General features: G+C 36.5%; 1 protein-coding gene across 2 annotated transcripts in view; it reads right to left on the minus strand.

Annotated features, from left to right (window-relative positions):
• Window positions 1-22,731, minus strand: part of RBL2 (RB transcriptional corepressor like 2) — a 43,572-nt gene that overhangs the window by 13,419 nt on the left and 7,422 nt on the right. The window contains exons 4-14 of one of the 2 annotated variants that reach the window (XM_033418955.2): window positions 21,640-21,704; window positions 18,010-18,138; window positions 16,335-16,495; window positions 16,178-16,242; window positions 15,035-15,221; window positions 8,138-8,304; window positions 5,868-5,977; window positions 5,050-5,153; window positions 3,817-3,954; window positions 2,177-2,341; window positions 1,547-1,658 (exon numbers count right to left, since the gene is read on the minus strand). In XM_033418955.2, coding sequence (XP_033274846.1) covers window positions 1,547-1,658; window positions 2,177-2,341; window positions 3,817-3,954; window positions 5,050-5,153; window positions 5,868-5,977; window positions 8,138-8,304; window positions 15,035-15,221; window positions 16,178-16,242; window positions 16,335-16,495; window positions 18,010-18,138; window positions 21,640-21,704 — 1,403 coding nt within the window. The remainder of the gene's footprint in view (window positions 1-1,546; window positions 1,659-2,176; window positions 2,342-3,816; window positions 3,955-5,049; window positions 5,154-5,867; window positions 5,978-8,137; window positions 8,305-15,034; window positions 15,222-16,177; window positions 16,243-16,334; window positions 16,496-18,009; window positions 18,139-21,639; window positions 21,705-22,731) is intronic. The other variant, XM_049703941.1, reaches the window with a different exon arrangement.

The raw sequence follows: 22,731 nt of genomic DNA on the forward strand, positions 1-22,731 counted from the left end.
AAGCTGCAGAGTTAGGAAGAATACACTAATTATGATCATTATCTCTGGAAAAAACACAAGGTCCTATTGTATAGCACAGGGAACTATATTCAATATCCTTTGATAATCCATTATGAAAAAGAATATGTATAACTGAGTCACTTTGCTATATAGCAGAAATTAACACAACATTGTAAATCAACTATACTTCAATAAAATTTTTTTAAAAGTGTTTCAAGGACTTCCCTAGCGGTCCAGTGGTTAAGACTCCATGCTTCCAACACAGGGGACACAGGTTTGATCCCTGGGTGGGGAACTAGGATCCCACATACCGTGGGGCATGGCCAAAAAAAAAAAGTGTTTCAAATTATGATCATTATCTTGTAAAATATTAAAAGACCTCATGAAAATGGAGAAGTGATAAGTACAAAAAAATGAAGTTTAAAGTCAAGTCCTAATCCATTGATTAGGGAAGGAAAAACTCTACAGAAATAGGACTGAGGAAGACCAGCTATCAGATCTATGGGTCTGAGTGGATAATAGGCAGAAAAATAAACCATTAAGCCTTTATGCCTCTTCTTTCAAAAATGAGTAAGTTTTCATATAGATCACCCATATTCATTGAATATGCACTGACATAGAGTGATTCCTCATTTTAAAACTGATCTTTCTTCTATAGCCAGTGCTTATCAATTACATTAAAAAGTTGATCTAGAAACAAGAATGTCCTTCTAATGGAATCCAAGGATTTAGAACTCTCTGGATTTACAGAATTGCTTTTTTTAAAAAGTAGTTTTATCTGATGTAAACTTAAACGTTGCACCTGGCAGATGTTATAAAGAACTGCCTAAAATGTAACCAGATGAAAAGCAAAATTTCCCTTTTCTGTACCTCAGGGCCAGCAATGCTGTTGTATTAACCAGGGTAGCACTGCTCAACTGACAAGAGTCAAAGCTGAACATGCTTGGGAATTCCCTGGCAGTCCAGTGGTTAGGACTTGCTTTCACTTCCACGGCCCGGGTTCAATCCCTGGTCAGGGAACTATGATCCCATAAGCTGCAAGGCGCAGCCAAAAAAAAAAAAAAAGAAGCTGAACATGCTCAGGCCATTCAGTCCTCTTAACTCAATGGCTCATCTGTACCTAATTAGATCTTACACTCTACCTTTAAGAAGATTTTTCTGTTTCTTCCGATTTTAAAAGTAATACATATTCATCTTAAAAAATTTACAGAAATCACCTAGAATTCTATTACCCAACAATAATCATTAATAGTTTGGTTTTTCCATTTCAGCCCTTTTGCATGCTTATAGAAAAAAGATACACTTAATAAATAGGAATCACATTACTATACAGCATTCTATCTATTTTAAAAGACACCTGACTTTGCACGCATTTTCCTGTGTTCTTTAATATTTTTCAAAAGCGTTAAAGTGATCCATGTGGTATTATAATGTACAGAATATTTTCTTCTATATACACCCTACTAACTTCACTTGTAGTTTTAGATGGAATTTAAATCTCCAGATGCTAGGCCCCAAAATACTTCCCTTAATATTTTAAACTTACTTCTTCCAAGTCCTCCAGCATCAGCACGAACTTCACTCACCCTTCTGGGAGTCAAAGGGGAGCCAGCAATACAAATTTCATCCGCTCTTTCCAGGTTCTGAGGTGGCATGACCTATTAGGGAATGTTTACACAGAATGCCATTATTCAAAAGAGTATTTTAATTAGAAATATAATAATAATCTAAGGCAAAAGAAAACTATCTTGGCTCATCAGTTATTCCACCTAAATAAAATCCCCTGTCTTTTCCACTTTCATACTGAAGTTAAAAAAAATTCTGGCAGGCTTAAAAAATTCAAATCTAATAATTGGATACTAAATATAAATTAACCTTCATTACTGATTTAGAGAATTAGACAACCATTTTAAGGTATTGAAACTTGATTAGAAAATCAGGAAAGAACACTGAACTCTTACTCTGTCACTGAAACCTTGGGGCAGTCACAAATTATTTCTGACTCTTGGTTCCTCTTAGATATAGGAGTGATTGTACCAAATTAAACCCAGCTATTACCCTCCCATACTTATGAGGAAGATGCTAAGTTTAACTGTGGTCGGTGAAAGAGAATTATGAATAGACTATATATTGATATACTTTTATCATAGAAAGATGTTAACATCTTTTCACGAACCTCTTCACACGTAGGAACTCTGTTTTCATTGTCTCTAATTCTGTCCCAGAGTGGAGACTCTGGTTTCCATGCCAAATGATCCAAGATCTGTTCTTCAATCTGATTAAGGTGTTTTACCACCTCTCTACAAAGGCCATCTTCTGCTCTAATGAATACTTCTATCACCTGAAATTTTAAAAAATGTCTTGGTTTGTTTAGTAACAATAATTTTTTAACAAAAAAAATTGTTCAAGTGCAAAAGCAAAATTGGTAAACTTATTTAAGTTTTTTTACATATTTATAGTAACAAAAAAGTCAATTTATCAAAAATTACAAGTTTAAAGAATAGTACTATTTTGAAACAGGTGCTCTTCCTTTCACTATCTTTATAAATAATTATTTAAACTGCATGTATGAATTATATAAAATCTTTTGTATAGTGATACATTTCAAAAATCTTTAAAAATTTCAAAAATCTTTAAAAAACATGCCTTGTCTATTGAGATTAAAAAACATTACTCAAAATTCATATTTACTTTTTTGTGTATATTTATTTATTTATTATTTTATTTTTGGCTGCATTGGGTCTTTGTTGCTGCTCATGGGCTTTCTCTAGTTGCGGTGAGGAGGGGTTACTTTTCACTGTGACGCACGGGCTTCTCATCGTGGTGGCGTCTCTTGTTGCGGAGCACGGGCTCTAGGCGCACGGGCTTCAGTAGTTGTGGCACGCGGGCTCAGTAGTTGTGGCTTGCCGGCTTAGCTGCTCTGTGGCAGGTGGGATCTTCCCAGACCAGGGCTCGAACCCGTGTCCCCTGCATTCACAGGCAGATTCTTAACCACTGCACCACCAGGGAAGTCCCAAAATTTCACATTTAAAAACTCTGAACATTCAGTTTATGCCACTATAAAAATTAGTTTTGACTACTGTAGGAGAATTAAATCCATACACTAAATCAATATTAAGAGGGAAACCAAATCAATGCTATAACTCTGTGCCTCTATATAATATGTGAAAAGGAATTTTTTTTTTTTTTGAAAGACACTTTCATTTAATTTTCATAAAATAAAAAAGAAGGTTGTGGGGATTTCCCTGGTGGTCCAGTGGTTAAGAATCTGCCTTCCAATGCAGGGGACGCAGGTTCAATCCCTGGTCGGGGAACTAAGATCCCACGTGCCGCAGGGCAACTAAGCCTGTGCACCACAACTACTGAGCCTGCGCGCCTCAATGAAAGATCTCTCATGCCACAACGAAGATCCCGCGTGTCGCAACTAAGCCCTGACGCAGCCAAATAAATAAGTCAAAATTTTTTTTAAAAAAAGAAGGTTGCTATCACGATTAGCTAGTGATATGTTTGCTACTTTTCTAAAACCTTCTTAGCTCATAAAATGAAAGTATTCTAAAAGACTTTATCAGACAAAAGGAGGAATTATATGAAACTTTTACACAAAATAGGTCTATACAATACATTGAAAGAATATATATAGTTCTTAAGACTCCTATTTCTTCTCTGCTCCCCAGAGAAGAAATAGAGGGGAAATTATTAAATATGTAATTAAAAATAGAAGAAATGTACTCATATATTAAAATGAATTAGATGGCTAACCACAGGAAGTGGATCTCATCCACAATTTCCTCATCAGTTTCAGATTTTTAAAAATACCTTGTAAAAATGATAAAGTGGTACATCAAATATTTCAGTAATACATGGAAAATTCCCAGGAGGCTTATAAGAAAAAGTGACGACCTCAAGGCAGCAGGCCAAGAGCGATCTGTGGAATGCATCTTGTTCCAGAATGCCCTATTAAAAAAAACAAAGCTTGAACATTTAGAAACCTTTATATACCCTTCTGTATGTTTTCAAAATAAAAAAAACTGTCCTAAAACAGCCTTTTAAATTCCTACAACCATATACAGCCATATAATATTTTTATTGAAGTACAGTTGATTTACAATATTATATTAGTTTCAGGTATACAGCCTAGTGATTCAGTATTTCTGCAGATTATACTCTAAATAAAGTTATTACAAGATAATGGCTATAATTGACTGTGTTATACAATATATCCTTGTTGCTTACCTATTTTTATACACAGTAGTTAGTATCTGTTAATCCCATATGCCTAATTTGCCCCTTCCCCCTTCCCTCTCCCCTTTGATAACCCAAGTTTGTTTTCAATATATGTGACTCTGTTTCTGTTTTGCATAGTTTTTAGATTCCATATGTAAGTGATATCATACTGTATTTTTCTTTCTCTGTCTGATTTATTTCACTAAGCATAATAATCTCTAGGTCCATCCATGTTGCTGCAAATGGCAGAATTTCACTCTATTTTATGGCTCAGTAACATTCCATTGTATACACAGCCATATTTTTATATAGAATAAGAGAAGTGTAAATAGTTACAAGGAGTTAGAACAATTATTTATCAATTTTATAATTTTCTCTAAAATGTTATTTAAAAATTAATTTTTAAAAAATTATTTTTATTGATGTCATTAAAAGTAATATCACTTGTACAATCTAGAAAAATTATCTTAGCCAAAGATCAATGGTTGAATGTTTATGTTAAATTCCTATATAGTCAATACTCAATTTATTCTATACATGGCTTGAATTAAAACTCTATGTTATTTAAAAACCTCAATTAAGGTTAAGTCTGAATGTTTTAATCCTTGACTACAGAGTCTTGCTACCCACAGAAACTGCTGCAATGAGAAACACTAAGTGGGGGACTGGAGGTAAGAGGACTCAGAACACAAGTTTTCTTAGATGCCAATCTTATTCCCTCAAAGCCATATATTATTTTTTCAATAATGGCTTTTTTTTTGGTGGGTGGGGCTGAAAGGAAAGTACATTTTATTGTGGTGCTCAGTACATTAGCTATTTACTCACAGATAAATCCATGTCTCCCAGTCTTTTTTGTTCCTGCTCAATAACAGATTCTAACACTTTATAGTAAAGCATCTCTGCAAAACGAAAATGTTTGCTGGCAATTTCTGTATAAATAATAAAAAACACAAAAATCACATGCAAAGAACATAAATATTGGGGAAAATGAGGATCCATCCCATTCCCTACAGCAGAATAAAATTTAAAAACCAACCCAACACTTCATATACATGCACTTCCTACAGTTGCTATTTCAATCATCCCTAAGATTCCTTAATTTCATCTTCATGGTAACACTGAAATTTTTCTAAAATTGTGAAATGAAGTTTGCACATAAAAACTGCAATAGCATTCCATCAAGATTCACACTTTTTTTTTTTTTTTGTATTTTGAATAGAGCAGCTCTATGCTAAGACATATGTAATTGGTTTATTATTCCACTCCTACTTGGTATTCATACTTCATGACATCAAACAACTCCAATGGGTCTGGGCATGTAACAACTATTATATTCTGTCCTTGTTCTTATCATTTTGAAGAATCACTATAGTTCTATACTGAAAATCCAGCCTACAAATGAAAACCAAAGATTTTTTTAAAGTGCCAGAAGTCCAACATAATAAAGATTATCAGTCTAAAATTTCTCTCTTATTGAGAATGGCCCAGAAATCAGTTGGTTGACAGAAAAATTGGACATCCATATTCTGGTCCTCAGTCTAAAGTCAAATTTTTTCTTCATATTTCTGACTCGGTTTCCAAGAAAGGAATGCATGTAGTTAAAGTTCAAAGATGAGAACAATATAGATAATATTAAGCCTTACCTTTAGCACAATTACTGATATCCTCATCTGGCTGGGAATGCTGAGAATATATTTCATACATTTCTTTCAATCTGTTGGCTATAGCCTGGGTTGGATCTCTGGAACATGTCCTAAAAAAATAAGAAGAAATTATCTGATTTAAAGGTTTTGTCAAGTCACAAAGTGATCAACTATTTACAACTCTGTAATTTCAGAGTAATTTTAACCTGTAAATATAAAATACTTCAAATAGAAACTATACACTTCCCTATTAATCCAGGAGATCCCATAATTCCTTATCAAAGGTGTTAGTATTACCATTTGAATGCAAAAATATTTCTTTCATGGAGCTGTACCTTTTACTGCAGTTAAGTTTAGGAACTTTGACCGGTGCCTATTTGATGTGTATGACCCACCTAGCCTACACATCTGCAATCACTGATGACAAACAAAACTGCCCTCAACTGTTTCCCTAGAGGGCAGTACAACTCTTATTAAGAACTCCTAGAAAAAAACAGAATGAAGGGGTATATGATCTATACTACAACAAACTTATATAAATCATTACTGGCATTCTACATTTTTTCCTCTAAAATGAAGTTTATTTCATTGATTTTTTTTTTTTTACTAGAAAGGCAATATATGTTCAATGCAGAAGCATAATACAGATGATCACCATGTGGGCTTCTGTAACAACTATGTCTTTATCTCGATCATAAACATAAATATTCTCTATAAAAATGCAGCAAGTTTAGAAAATTATAAAGGAAATATAGTCAATTATAATCCTGGTAGAGATGGCTACTGAATATCATATGCAAGCAGAATTTTATTTATGAACATACACAGAGGTTACAAAAACAGGACCCTTTGGTTTTACCTAGTAGCTACTGGCAATATTTAACTCCACTAATGGTTATTTAAGATTAAAGAAGCTGCTACTCCTAGTTAGAGACTGTAAAGAGATCTGGAAGACATAACAGTTAAGACCGGCTTCTAAAATGTATTTATAAAATGCTTCTGAATTCTAGGTAAACAAGGTCCATCTGAGAAATATGACTTAGGAAGAGGCCATACAGACAAACCCTGTGGGGTGTCAATCACAATCAAGTTTATGAATAAAGTAGACTTCATGAAAATGTACAGGAAAATTAGTCAGCCTTGGTATTTAATGAGTCTAGCTATGAGTGGGAAATTATTTTATGTTTATACAGAGCTTTCTTACACCACATCACCAGAAATCAAATTGGCTCCTATAGAGTCTACATCATTAAATCATAAATTTTTAGGAACAGGAGCAGTCCTGGAGTTAATTTTGTCAAATAAATTTGCCAAAAATTATGCACAGGTAATGAAATTCAGTCTATTGTGTTTTTCACTAATGCTCCCTGATATTCCTACTAGTATCAGACAGATCAAAGGAACTAAAGGTAGTTGACTTCCTTCTCAGGCTAAGGGTGTTTTATAAAACTTAGAAAGTTACAGTGGTTTTACATTGGTTATGAATCTAACTGGCTATCTTTTCAAATCTGACCAACCCTTCAGAAATTTGCTCAGGTCCAATCCTCTTCCTGAAGCCCTTTTACAAACACCCATCTTTACAGATCCCCTGCTTCCCTGAAATCTTAAGAGAGAACAACTGGTAATAGATAGATTGGTGCTTTATTCTACAGTGTCTAGTGTTATTATCTCCTGAACTATGTTAAAAAATAATGGAGAGCTATGGACTGAATGTTTGTGTTGCCCCCCGCCTTACCCCCTGCCCCAAATTTATATGTTGAAATCTAATCCCCAATGTGATGGTGTATGGAGGTGGGGCGTTTGGGAGGGATTAGGTCATGAGGGTGGAGTCCTCATGAATGGAATTAGAGCCCTTATAAAGGAGACCCTAGAGAGCTCCTTTGCCTCCTTCTGCTACATGAGGACACAGCAAGAGACAGCTATCTATGAACCAGGAAGCAGTCCTCACCAGACACTGAATCCGTTAGCACCCTGATCTTGGACTTCCAGCCTCTAGAACTGTGAGAAATTTATTTCTGTTGTTTATAAGCAGTCTACCATATTCTGTTATAGCAGCCCAAGAAGACTAAGATACTGAGAAAAAAAGGGTCATTTTCTATTCATACGTTTTATATTGCTATGTCCTCTAAGGACTAACAACAGAACTGAGCATGCAATTGATATAAAATTATCAATGGGTGAATTAAGGCACAAAGGGTGAAAAATTAAAATAGAAAATTGGAAAATAGTCAACAACCAAATCTTAGAAGACAAGAATGGCTCAAACTAACCTTAGAATCTGTTCCAGTTTCTCACTTGGTGCATTCCTGAGGCCTGTGAGCATGGTGTGGAGACGACTCAAGCTATGTGTAGCTGTAGAAACTGGAGTCACACAAGGGCTGTTACCCTTAATGTACCTCACACCAGTAAGTGGGGTAGAGATCCTAAGTGCTTTAGACTAAAGAGGAGGAAAAAGAACATTATTTTAGGTCAAAAAGACCTAAACTACTTTCAATTACTTCATGAATGGGAATTTCAAGCTAATCAGAACTTTATATTATCAATAAATATTAGTGATTTCTGTCATTATTCTTGGAATCTAAACATTACACCACTAAGAGCCACGACTATCCATGTGAAATTGTGTGAAAGGACAATCTGCACTTTAGACAACTAAGAAGTTTGTCCCTTAAAAGTTAAATGTTTATGGGAATTCCCTGGCAGTCCAGTGGTTAGGACTCCACACTTTCACTGCTGAGGGCCCAGGTTCAATCCCTGGTCAGGGAACTAAGATCCCACCAACCACTCCATGTGGCACAGCCAAAAAAAAAAAAGTAAAAATAAAAAAAAAGGTTAAATGTTTAAGATAAGGCATAGTTCCCTATTATTCCTCCTTCAAAACTTAAGCTTGGGGCTTCCCTGGTGGCACAGTGGTTGAGAGTCCGCGTGCCGATGCAGGGGACACAGGTTCGTGCCCCAGTCTGGGAGGATCCCACATGCCACGGGGTGGCTGGGCCCGTGAGCCATGGGCGCTGAGCCTGTGCGTCTGGAGGCTGTGCTCCGCAACAGGAGAGGCCACAACAGTGAGAAGCCCACGTACCGCAAAAAAAAAAAGGACAACCTGGAGAAATGGACAAATTCTTAGAAATGCACAACCTTCTGAGACTGAACCAGGAAGAAATAGAAAATATGAAACAGACCAATCACAAGCACTGAAATTTAAACTGTGATTAAACATCTTCCAACAAACAAAAGCCCAAGACCAGATGACTTTACAGGCAAATTCTATCATTTAGAGAAGAGCTAACACCCATCCTTCTCAAAATCTTCCAAAATATAGCAGAGGGAGGAACACTCCCAAACTCATTCTACGAGGCCACCATCACCCTAATACCAAAACCAGACAAAGATGTCACAAAGAAAGAAAACTACAGGCCAATAACACTGATGAACATAGATGTAAAAATCCTCAACAAAATACTAGCAAACAGAATCCAACAGCACATTAAAAGGATCATACACCGTGATCAAGTGGGGTTTATCCCAGGAATACAAGGAGTCTTCAATATACGCAAATCAATCAACGTGATACACCATATTAACAAACTGAAGGAGAAAAACTATATGAACATCTCAATAAATGCAGAGAAAGCTTTCAACAAAATTCAACACCCATTTATGGTAAAAACCCTCCAGAAAGCAGGCACAGAGGGAACTTTCCTCAACATAATAAAGGCCATATATGACAAATCCACAGCCAACATCATCCTCAATGGTGAAAAACTGAAAGCATTTCCACTAAGATCAGGAACAAGACAAGGCTGCACACTCTCACCACTCTTATTCAACATAGTTGTGGATGTTTTAGCCACAGCAATCAGAGAAGAAAAAGAAACAAAAGGAATCCAAATTGGAAAAGAAGAAGTAAAGCGGTCACTGTTTGCAGATGACATGATACTATACATAGAGAATCCTAAAGATGCCACCAGAAAACTACTAGAGCTAATCAATGAATTTGGTAAAGTAGCAGGATACAAAAACTAATGCACAGAAATCTCTGGCATTCCTATACACTAATGATGAAAAATCTGAAAGTGAAATTAAGAAAACACTCCCATTTACCATCGCAACAAAAAGAATAAAATATCTAGGAATAAACCTACCTAAGGAGACAAGAGGCCTGCATGCAGAAAATTATAAGACACTGATGAAAGAAATTAAAGATGATACAAATAGATGGAGAGATGTACCATGTTCTTGGATTGGAAGAATCACCATTGTGAAAATGACCATACTACCCAAAGCAATCTACAGATTCAATGCAATCCCTATCAAACTACCAATGGCATTTTCACAGAACTAGAACAAAAAATTTCACAATTTGTATGGAAACACAGAAGACTCCGAAGAGCCAAAGCAACCTTGAGAACGAAAAATGGAGCTGGAGGAATCAGGCTCCCTGACTTCAGACTATACTACAAAGCTACAGTAATCAAGACAGTATGGTACTGGCACCAAAACAGAAAGATAGATCAATGGAACAGGAGAGAAAGCCCAGAGATAAACCCATGCACATATGGTCACCTTATCTTTGATAAAGGAGGCAGGAATGTACAGTGGAGAAAGGACAGCCTCTTCAATAAGTGGTGCTGGGAAAACTGGACAGGTACATGTAAAGGTATGAGATTAGTATACTCCCTAACATCATACACAAAAATAAGCTCAAAATGGATTAAAGACCTAAATGTAAGGCCAGACACTATCAAACTCTTAGAGGAAAACATAGGCAGAACACTCTATGACATAAATCACAGCAAGATCCTTTCTGACCCACCTCCTAGAGAAATGGAAAACAAAAATAAACAAATGGGACCTAATGAAACTTAAAAGCTTTTGCATAGCAAAGGAAACCATAAACAAGATGAAAAGAAAACCCTCAGAATGGGAGAAAATATTTGCAAATGAAGCAACTGACAAAGGACTAATCTCCAAAATGTACAAGCAGCTCATGCAGCTCAATATCAGAAAAACAAATAACCCAATCCAAAATTAGGCAGAAGACCATATAGACATTTCTCCAAAGAAGATATACAGATTGCCAACAAACACATAAAAGAATGCTCAACATCATTAATCATTAGAGAAATGCAAGTCAAAACTACAATGAGATATCATCTTACACTGGACAGAATGGCCACCATCAAAAAACCTACAAACAATAAATGCTGGAGAGGGTGTGGAGAAAAGGGAACCCTCTTGCACTGTTGGTGGGAATATAAATTGATACAGCCACTATGAAGAACAGTATGGAGGTTCCTTAAAAAACTAAAAATAGAACTACCGTATGACCCAGCAATCCCACTACTGGGCATATACCCTGAGAAAACCAAAATTCAAAAAGAGTCATGTACCAAAATGTTCATTGCAGCTCTATTTACAATAGCCAGGACATGGAAGCAACCTAAGTGTCCACTGACAGATGAATGGATAAAGAAGATGTGGCACATATATAGAATGGAATATTACTCAGCCATAAAAAGAAACAAAATTGAGTTATTTGTAGTGTGGTGGATGGACCTGGAGTCTGTCATACAGAGTGGCAGTCAGAAAGAGAAAAACAAATACCATACGCTAACACATATATATGGAATATGAAAAAAAAAAAAGAAAATGGTCATGAAGAACCTAGGGGCAAGACAGAAATAAAGACACAGACCTACTAGAGAATGGACTTGAGGATATGGGGAGGGGGAAGGGTAAGCTGTGACAAAGTGAGAGAGTGGCATGGACATATATTTACTACCAAACGTAAAATAGATAGCTAGTGGGAAGCAGCCGCATTGCACACGGAGATCTGCTCGGTGCTTTGTGACCACCTAGAGGGGTGGGATAGGGAGGGTCGGAGGGAGGGAGATGCAAGAGGGAAGAGATATGGGGACATATGTATACGTATAATTGATTCACTTTGTTATACAGCAGAAAGTAACACACCATTGTAAAGCAATTATACTCCAATAAAGATGTTAAAAAAAATACATAGGCTAATAAAATATCTTTTCTAATTTTTCCAACAAACTCTGAAAGGTTAAGATAGCTAAAGAGTTTTTTACTATTCAAGATAGACTATATTTCCCTATGTATTAAATGTGCTTATTCTAGAGATAGTTGTAAAAACACCCAGTAAAATTTTTACCTGGCAACAGAACTATTCAAGTTTCATGAGATACAGAAAAACACAGTAATTCGCCACACAGAAATAAATCTATATGTGTTTTCTCTGTGAATTAAACAAGAGTAGAGCCAAGACTTTCACTTTGTTTCAAAGAAATTAATTCTGTAATTTTTTTTAGGTCAATAAGATGATCTACATAGATTAACTACATTCAGAAGATTTCTCCCTATATTTAACAGCTTTTCTTACAGCCACCTTCTTCCCTGTTTATGAACCAGTGCATTGCTGGGAGAAGCAACAGCAGCCAGCAGCATCTCACCACGGGGCCCACAGGTAGCAGCACTTCCACAAAGGAAATGACATACGACGACCACAAACAACTTCCTGCCTGTAGTCCTCAAGGTCAGCATGGGGCTTCTTGGTAGCCCTGTTTAAGTTCTTGGTTTAAAGCTTCCTGTGCATTCTGATCAAGAAGAGTCTCTCTTTAACTTCTTAGACCTCTTTTATTGTCTATCAACTCATACTACTAGGTAACCTCTCTTAATTCCATGGCTTTAAAAGCCATCCATATCCTAATGACACTATATATATCCTAAGGGTATATATATATATATATATATATATATATATATATATACAGCCCTTACTTTTGCTGTGAGCTCTAGTCTTGTATCTCTAAACGGCCTATTTAACTCCTCTACTAGAATATTTAAAAGACATCTCACCCTTAATGTGCTCATAACTCTAATTCTTGACTTTTTCCCCGCTAGACTTGTTCTTTCCCCTCAATAAATGTCAATAGTAAATATTTATGGAATGCCTACAAGCACTGAATACAACACTGGTCATAGACCTCATAAAGTTTATATTCTAATGCAGGGAGACAGATAATAAACAATCCATCTATCCTTCCTTCCTTTCTTCCTCTCTCCCTCTCTTCCTCCCTCTCTTTCTCTCCTTCTCTCTCTCTTTCTATGTATTTATTACCTTGAGACAAACAATTCTTTATTTCTACCTACCTACCTACCAACCATCAGACACTGATAAATACTAACAGGAACACTAATGGCAAAGTAAGGGGGAAAGCAAGTCCTGAGGTAGGGGAGGATGCTAGTGGTTATTATTTTATATAGTAGTCAGGTTATCAGAGATCTGAAGGAAGCGAGGAAGTAAACCACATGAGCATCTTGAAGAAACATGCTCTAGGCTGAGAAAACAGCAAGAGCAAAGGCTTTGAGTTGGGAGTATGCTTGGCATATCTGAAGAATGAAAAAGGAGGTTAATGTGGCATGAGTGGAAAGGGTGAGGAGGAAAGTGGTGGGAGATGAATTCAGAGAGGTAGCACGGCTAGATCACTGAAGACTTTTTAGGCATTTGTAAGGACTTTAGCTTTTATACCATTCACCCAACTGGAGTCATCACTGTTTTCTTTTTTTTCACACCCTAGATCCAAGCCATCAGTAAATTCCAGGATATTCATAGCTGTTTTGTTCACTGACATAGCCCCAGTGTCCAGGACACAATCTGACATACAGCATACCTTGAGAATATTCGTTGAATGAGAAAGCAAACCAGTCTTAAGTCTGGTCTTACAGGTGAGTAACCCCTTGGAATTAGCTACACTGCCTCTGGAAGCACCTGTCAGAAGATGCTTATTTTCTGTTGTATGAACACCACACAACAGAAGGGAAACTCCTAGTCGCCATCATCCTAAGTGTCTGCATGAAATATACACATGATCCTGAAACTCAGTTTAACAGAACTTTCTTGAAGACTACAGATTCTCAGTTTCTCTAGTCTCTTAGATGAAGGTACCAATTTGGGTCAATCAACATTTTCTAAACACTTACTATGTTCAATATGGGCTGTATATTACTGGCCCATCTTCTCAAAACCAACAATCATCAGCATGATACATTCATTTACATTTATATTAAATTCTTTTTCCCAGATCTAACCAAAAATTTTGAAAGTCAAGGTTGACAAAATTTAAAACAGTAAACATACAGATAACTTTTTTTTTTGGTCCTCAAAAGTGTTTTGTTTTGTTTTGTTTTGCTTTTTGCGGTACACAGACCTCTCACTGTTGTGGCCTCTCCCGTTGTGGAGCACAGGCTCTGGACGCGCAGGCTTGGCGGCCATGGCTCACGGGCCCAGCCGCTCCGCGGCACGTGGGATCTTCCCGGACCGGGGCATGAGCCCATGTCCCCTGCATCGGCAGGCAGGCTCTCAACCACTGCGCCACCAGGGAAGCCCCAAAAGTGTTGTTTGTTTGTTTTGTTTTACATCTTTATTGGAGTATAATTGCTTTACAATGGTGTGTTAGTTTCTGCTTTATAACAAAGTGAATCAGTTATACATATACATATGCTCCCATATCTCTTCCCTCTTGCGTCTCCCTCCCTCCCACCCTCCCTATCCCACCCCTCTACGTGGTCAAAAAGCACCGAGCTGATCTCCCTGTGCCATGCGGCTGCTTCCCACCAGCTATCTATTTTATGTTTGGTAGTGTATATATGTCCATGCCACTCTCTCACTTTGTCACAGCTTACCCTTCCCCCTCCCCATATCCTCAAGTCCATTCTCTAGTAGGTCTGTGTCTTTATTCCTGTCCTACCCCTAGGCTCTTCATGACATTTTTTCCCTTAAATTCCATACATATGTGTTAGCATACGGTATTTGTCTTTCTCTTTCTGACTTACTTCACTCTGTATGACAGACTCTAGGTCCATCCACCTCATTACAAATAGCTCAATTTCGTTTCTTTTTATGGCTGAGTAATATTCCACTGTATATATGTGCCACATCTTCTTTATCCATTCATCCGATGATGGACACTTAGGTTGTTTCCATCTCCTGGGAGATAACTTTTTCAATTAAGATAAGTAGGATGTGAATTTTCTTTTTCACACTGGAAGCAAGTAAAACGCATCTACACACACAATTACCAAAATAAAATAGAACCTCTGGCATGTCTGCTCCTGTATTTCCACTCTTCTGGCATGGCTCAACTCACCTTGTCAAAGTGCTGCTGCAAGATGCTTTTCATCTGCACCCTTTCAGCAGTCTCTGTTCCTGAACCAGTATTCAAACACCTTGAGAGGGTCCCAATTTCCTCTTCAGCATCCTCTCCAAGAAAAATCCGCTCATCTAAATTCCCAACAGATAAAACATACTCCTCATAGGCCTTATTGATGGCTTTACTATAGGGGAAAAAAAATAGGCAAAATGTATACTCACGGAACTGCCATTTCAGTTGTTTTAGGCTACTTGTTTCATTTTTTTCATTTACTAAAAATTCTAATAATTTTGTAAAAGTTAAGTTTTAGTGGGATCACTGTTAATTATAAAAACTGAGGAGTATAAAATGCACACTTGCTCCATTATGCTCATGCATTGTACAGTAAGTATATTTTGGTGACAGTATTTCAGGATGGGTATCCTGTACCAAGCTGCCTGGTAGGTACAGCTTCTGGTGAGAAGCCTAATTATCTTTCTTAGCTGCTCCAGGCAAGTTTGAAGACCTAAGTACTTCCACATCATCATTCTTCCCCTGTGTAGTTCCAAAAGAATTTCTTTATTTCAAAAATCATGATCCAAAAGCTTAACTATTAAAGCTTTAAAGAACGGCCATACAGTTTTCAATAAATCCAAAACATGTGCTTCGAGTAACAGTTGACAGAATTTTTTACTGCATCCCTATATTCTGCCACAAGACATATTCTAAATTTCCAGGACACAAACAATAAAAACATGAAACTCGGGCTTCCTTGGTGGCACAGTTGTTAAGAATCCGCCTGCCAATGCAGGGGACACGGGTTCAAGCCCTGGTCCAGGAGGATCCCACATGCCGCGGAGCAAGTAGGCCCGTGAGCCGCAGCTGCTGAGCCTGAGCTCTGGAGCCCGTGAGCCACGGCTGCTGAGGCCTGCGCGCCTAGAGCCCATGCTCTGCAACAAGAGAAGCCACCACAATGGGAAGCCTGCACACCACAATGAAGAGCATTCCCTGCTCGGCACAACCGCGCGCAGCAATGAAGACCCAGCGCAGTCAAAATAAATAAATAAAATAAATTTAAAAAAACAGAAAAACATGAAACTCTGAGGTTTCCTAGGTACATAATTTAAAACATTAAAGTACGTTTATAACAGAAGTACTCACAAACTCTCTCCAAAATTCCCAGGTTCTAAAAAACCAGTAAGATTTTCTTCTTTTCCCTTAAGGAGCTATGATGAAAGAAAAGATCCTTAAGTCATCGTATTAAATCAAGTCTTTGCCCAGAAGATATTTTCAAATTACTTCTTTACTACTTACAAACCTTTTTTTCATAAAGTTTCCTAATATAGGGTTTCCAGAAATGTTCCTTTATTCCCTTTGCTTCCAAAACTAGGCCGTCATGTAAGGAACAGAGTTTCTCAATGACACAAGGTGGGTCGGAAGAAGGTTTAGAATCCTTAGCGTGAAAATCTTCAGATAGACCTGTGATGGGTAAAATCATAGAGATAGCAGGTAGCATTCCATAAACCAAACTGTAATAAACTAAAATATAAATAATAGTCTAATCAGCACTTGAGTTAACATATGAGTGTACAGGAAATAGTGTAAGGGCCTAATTTGACTCTATTTAAATATACTTCAAAAATAGCAAATAGAGGTAAAGCGTATCACTGCTCAAAAGATTTCGGTTATTCAGTTATCTACCTGGAGATGGTTAAAAAAGAAAAACTAAAAAAATAATTTAGTATATTGCTATAAGATCTAAAAACCAGAAAAATAAAATTTTGCCAATAAGCGTTACATTCAAATAAAAAATAGCACTTTGAAAAAAATTACTGTTCAAAGTACACACTCTTTATATACTTTGATTTAATTATATTATATGTATTTATCATATTAATTTACAGCCCTTGTTCTAGATTCAATGCAAGAGAAATAAAGAAGAGGGGATAAAATGAAGGGAAGCAGCTATATAGAAATATAAAAGGGAGTTAGGAAGGAAATAAAAGAAAGGACAGAATACAGAGAACATTAAACTTACCAAACCAGAAGCAACTGAAGTAATTAACTCCACTAACTTTAAAAATCTACCTTGAGATTCAGACAAGCTGAAATTCTAATTGTAACCACCCCACAACTAACAATCACTCTGAATCCTACCAAGTTATTATTCAAATAGCAGCAGCATTATATAATAGCTCAATAAATACTTTTTTTTTTTTCTGCGGTACGCGGGCCTCTCACTGCTGTGGCCCCTTCCGCTGCGGAATACAGGCTCCGGACGCGCAGGCTCAGTGGCCATGGCTCACGGGCCCAGCCGCTCCGCGGCACGCGGGATCCTCCCGGACCGGGGCACGAACCCGCGTTCCCTGCATCGGCAGGCGGACTCCTAACCACTGCGCCACCAGGGAAGCCCAATAAATACTTTTTAATAGTTGCTTTATACATAATTGGTCTCTTACTGTATATCATTCATAGAAATTATATACCTTAAAGCCTACTAAATGGATAGCCAAAATAACTATCATTTCCAAACACCTTTTAGTTTAGAGTTGAAAATTCATTTTACTTATTTTAGAACCATAGCTACTCCTCTTCTATAGAAAAGATCTGAAATGGAGATTCTTTCAATAAATCTGCTTTGACCTCCTCCTGTGTGTCAGCCATGAAACTTGCCAATGTAGAAAACCACCGTCAGCTCTAATGTCATCTTCGCTACTCCAGGTTTTTAAATTCCTTCTTCTTGTTGAATATATATTTCAGAAACTTCTAAAGTTGTCATCTAAGACTTTAAACTTTGTGATATTTGCAATTTCTTTTTCCATAAATATTTTTACAGAGAGCTCAACTCCTAGTTGTAAGTACTCTGGTGATGAAGCTTTGAAAAGCATTTATGTTCTCTGATGCTAGGAAAGCTGTAGTATGTGTACAACTCCCAACAGTAAACATAATGTAGAAATGTGAGTTGTCTGATAGTCTTTGATTTACAAACTTACCTTTAAAATTAGGGTTCACAAGTTCTTTACGATTGGAACATTGAAGGGCATTTCCATAAACTAAGTCCAAAGCACACAGCAGAAGATGATAAGAATTAACCAGATCATCACTAATCATGGGGAAATTACCTACAGGATTATAAACAATTATAGAGTTAAATTTGCATCAACTTCACAATATTTTTAAAATAATTTCTTCCTTTAGTTAAAATGACATTATACAACAGTGTACAAAGCTGACTCAAGAGCTACAGAAAGTGTTTTGGCAAATTTACAGTTTGAAATATTAAACTCTTAGAAATTTATTAAACTAGATAGATAAGAGTAAGACCAAGAAGCCCGCCGGCCGCAACTAAGACCTGGCACAACCAAATAAATAAATTTTAAAAATAAGTATTTTTAAAAAAAGAGTTTAAGAAAAACCAAAACTTTACTATAAATGCCATTCATTAATATTCATTAAATAAGCATTTATTAAATGCCTAATAGCTGATCAAAATTTTATCATAATTGGTTTTTCTTTTGAAAATTCTGAACACAAACAACTTCATAAATTATCTCAAGCTGTAAGAAATTGTTTGGTATGAAAATATTTTTCTGTCAAGAAAACTGGTAGAAATGCTTAGATGGGAAAAGCTGAAAAAATGATTAATATAATTATTTTTTCATGTATGTATTTTAAAAAGACCAGAAACTATAATCAGACTCCTAACAGTAATATTTTAAATACTTTTTGATGTAGTAATACAAGCTCATATAAATTAATGCAACAGGACCACAATAAAAGATATTTCAGTTCTAGAGCTAGTATCCCAGGAATAATTGTTGATGCTTGGTAACAAAAAAATAAACCAAAACCTAAACCTAAAGAAACATGTCATTTCTGTAGTTCTGGTTTAACTCTAACATTGAAAACAGTTTTTATAGGCAGTTAAAACAGTTTTATTATTCTTAGAAATTAAGGAATATTTCTAGATTTTTTTGTATCTTTAAGCATTAAACACTGCATATATATGCTTCATATTGATTTTACACTCTTATAACATCAGATGAATTCAACTTAAATAGCTAACATACATCTGAAGAATTATTTCTAAACCTTGACATTTTCACACTAAATGACTACCCAAATGCATACACACACACACTCACACTACTCTGTTTCAGGCTGTTTTCTCTCCTTTCCTCTAAAGAAAGTTACCACTTACCTCAGCATAGCAGGATAAGCAATTCTTTTTTTTTTTTAATAGATGGAAATATTTCAACAAATCAATTTAAATGGATTAAAGAGAAAAAATAGTTTTCTGCTGCCAAAAAGACAAATGATAATTAATAGGCTAAACTTTGCATTGATATAACCAAACTAACTTGCATGGTTTCACAAAAAAGATGCTTAATATTAAAATATACTCAATTCCTCAGATGTAAAACAGGAAGTGGTACCTACCAGTTTCAAGCTACAAAGCCTTACACACTGACAAGCCTAAACTTGTCGCTGGTGTTGTACCTGCCATGGAAGGAAATAACTGGCAGCACAGTGACTTCTAACAAAAATCTGAAATGCCCCTAAAGATCAGAACCTAAACTCCAGGACTCTCCCATCATGACATACTCTACATTTCAAATCCTGACTTTAGAAATAAATCTCACTTCGTGAGATATTTTATCTTTCAATCAACAAAGATAATCTGACTGAAGACTTGGGATAACATGTAAAACAGGAAGTGGCACCTAACAGTCTTCAGTCCACAAAGCCCTTCATGACAACAAGCCCAAACTTGTCACTCGTGTGTACTTGCCATTGGAAGTCAACAAAGATAACAGGCAAAAGTTAGCTTGTTTATCAGGAATGAGATACTCTGGGATGCCCACTGTTGCAGACACAGTCATGAAAAAGGTGTCTATAAGAGTACACCATCCCCCAAATAACTAAATCAAGAACTGAATAAAACCAACTAAACTACTCTATTGGAAAAGATCCTAGTGAATCATAAACGATCATAGTGCTGGATCGTGGGTAGACAAAGGCTCTTTAGACCAAATAATTATATCGGAATTAATAACAGTAAGGTAAAACTCAAACACTGAGTTAATTGTAGAGACAAAAGCTATGCCACCCCAGTTGACCAAGTGAGACCAAAACCTAAATAAATACACTTCTCTTCCAATAATTTATATAGTACCAAATACTTACCTCCAAGTATACATATGTCATAAGACATAAAACAGATATAAATCCTAGAAGTCAGATATACCTGCCCACAATCTACTGTCAAGGCTAATATCATAACACCAGCCACAGTAAGCCAAGTGGTAGCAAATGTTCCAACCATCATGAAAACAGTTTATATGCTCTTATTAAGCCTTTCTAAATTTCATGCCACTGATCACACCACCTTCATCTCTGCTAAAGAAACATCCAGTGATGGAAAGCAAAAATAACCAAGAGCTTATTTTTGACAAAAGAAAGATTTTTCTTTTCAATAAAGCATGCAACTCAGGGAAGGAAGGATAAGTTCTAACCTAACTAGCTAGAAAGGACCAGCTACAATCAGACAAATTGAACTGACACCAAGGGAGTGACACATCCCTGCTAGAGGGCCTACACATGCGGCATGAAACCAAGAGCTAGGAGATGTGGATTCAAATCCTAGCTCTGTTTCTAGCAGCTAGTTTCTGGGCCTCAGTTACTGACTCTTTAAATAAGTTGGACAAATTGATCTAATAATGAGAACCTCTTATATTTATGAAACACCTGCCAGCTCTAATAATTCTTTGATTTTAACTTTGCATTTTATTGGGATATCTTAATGGCAAAGGCATTCTATATAATCTATAGAAAAAGCTGTGTAACTGTACTTTCTGCTCTTCTATATATTAGTAAGAATCATTTCTATATAGAAATACAGAGAGGTAAGAACCTGCTGTATAGCACAGGGAACTCCACTTCGCTGTTCAGTAGAAACTAACACAACATTGTAAAACAACTATACCTCAATTAAAAAAAAAAAAAGACACTATGCCTAGGAATAAGCTGCATAAATTTTACACATATTTTATATTTCATTTCAATAAACTTAGTGATTGTCAATTCATACCTGATTTAAAAAAATACAGAGAGGACAATAATAAGAATAAAAATGTATTTCACTGAATGCAGACCTTGGAAAGGTTAAGTGAGAAGAGGAGGTAGAGAAAATAAGTTGTATCTAAAGGTATTTGATCAAGCATATTTATCTGAACAAGATGTAAAAAGTAATCTGAACTACTCTGAGAACGATCAGTCCCACTCAATTAAATAAGACATGTCTCGTGAAAAATACAGCCCAAGATATAAGCACAGACACACTAATGTGTTTCAGTCCATAATTCAGAGATAATGTGCTTTGGAAAAAATGTTGTGTAAGAACAAAATGAAGGATTTTCCATTTAATGAAGGAAGTTTGGGATACTGTAAAGAATTTCAAAAGACTCTTATGAAAAGGCAATACTTAAAAAAGAACCTGGGACTAAAATCCTTGAGAAATTTTTCAGTGAGAATCTTTTCCTGATACACATTATAGGTTGACAATAGTAGTACCTGAACTTTTAAATAAACTAATATTTAAATAAATATCACTCTTTCCTTACCTTTTGCATATATAAAAAGCACCCAACAAAAATGGAAAACTTCAGACACGGTACAGGGCTGTCGCCTTTGGGGGAGAAAAAAGTCATGAGATAACAGAAGAATCAGAAAAAGACATGACAAATGACTGTAAACTAGGTGAGAAACAAAACCCACAGTTAGAGGGAGGGACAGCAGATTCATTTCACACGGAAAATGTGCAAGAAGTTCTGCTCCAACCAAATACTGGTAAGGGAATAGCTGGGAGCAAGGGAAAGCACTCATCTTAGAAGAAAATTCTGAAGAAGTGTAAAAGCTTTTGCAGGTCAAGATAAGTAAGGTAGAAAATAAAACGAGTAACAATAGTTCTTCTGATGACATCAGCAAGGCTAATGCTGCTTTAAGACCCATGTATGCAGGCAGATATTCCTCCAACTTTTTTTCCCCTCCACCATAGTTGATGAAATGTAAACCCTCCCTCCCTAAAGACATTCCAGATTATATATCGAGTCACAAATGGATTTTTTTTTTTTTTGGCTGTGCTGCATGGCATGCGGGATCTTACCCCGACCAGGGACCGAACCCGTGCCCCCTGCAGTGGGAGCTCGGAGTCTTAACCAATGGACCGCCAGGGAAGTCCCACAAAAGGACTTTTTAATGTAAATTCGGGGCTCCCCATAATTCCTTATATTTCTATCATTAGGAGTACCTGTTGCAGGGAGGAGGAAGGGGTAAAATAAAAGTGTACCTGTTATATTTGCTAAGATGTCTGCTACAGGGAGTTTCAGACCTGTTTTAAACTTGGCTTTTCTACCAAATCCTCTGCCAATGTTTAGGTAAGACATCTGTTGGCTCCATATCCCAATAGCCTTATTCTACCAAGGTGCTTTGAAGAGAAGAATCTGAAGACGGGGTTTAGTTCCCGCACTGTCATTAGCTAAGTACACTTGCTCTCCATGTGCCTTAGTCTCTCCATCTGCTAAAAGATCATTCTACTTGGGTATAATACTGTATTTCATTCACCAGTCGATGGCAAGGATTAAATGTCATTGCCCTGCTTTAAAAAGTAGCCTCCCCACCATAGGCATGTGATAAACTACCTAGTTTTGATACCT

The sequence above is a fragment of the Orcinus orca genome, chromosome 20, assembly GCF_937001465.1.
Source record: "Orcinus orca chromosome 20, mOrcOrc1.1, whole genome shotgun sequence".
Classification (NCBI taxonomy): Eukaryota; Metazoa; Chordata; class Mammalia; order Artiodactyla; family Delphinidae; genus Orcinus; species Orcinus orca.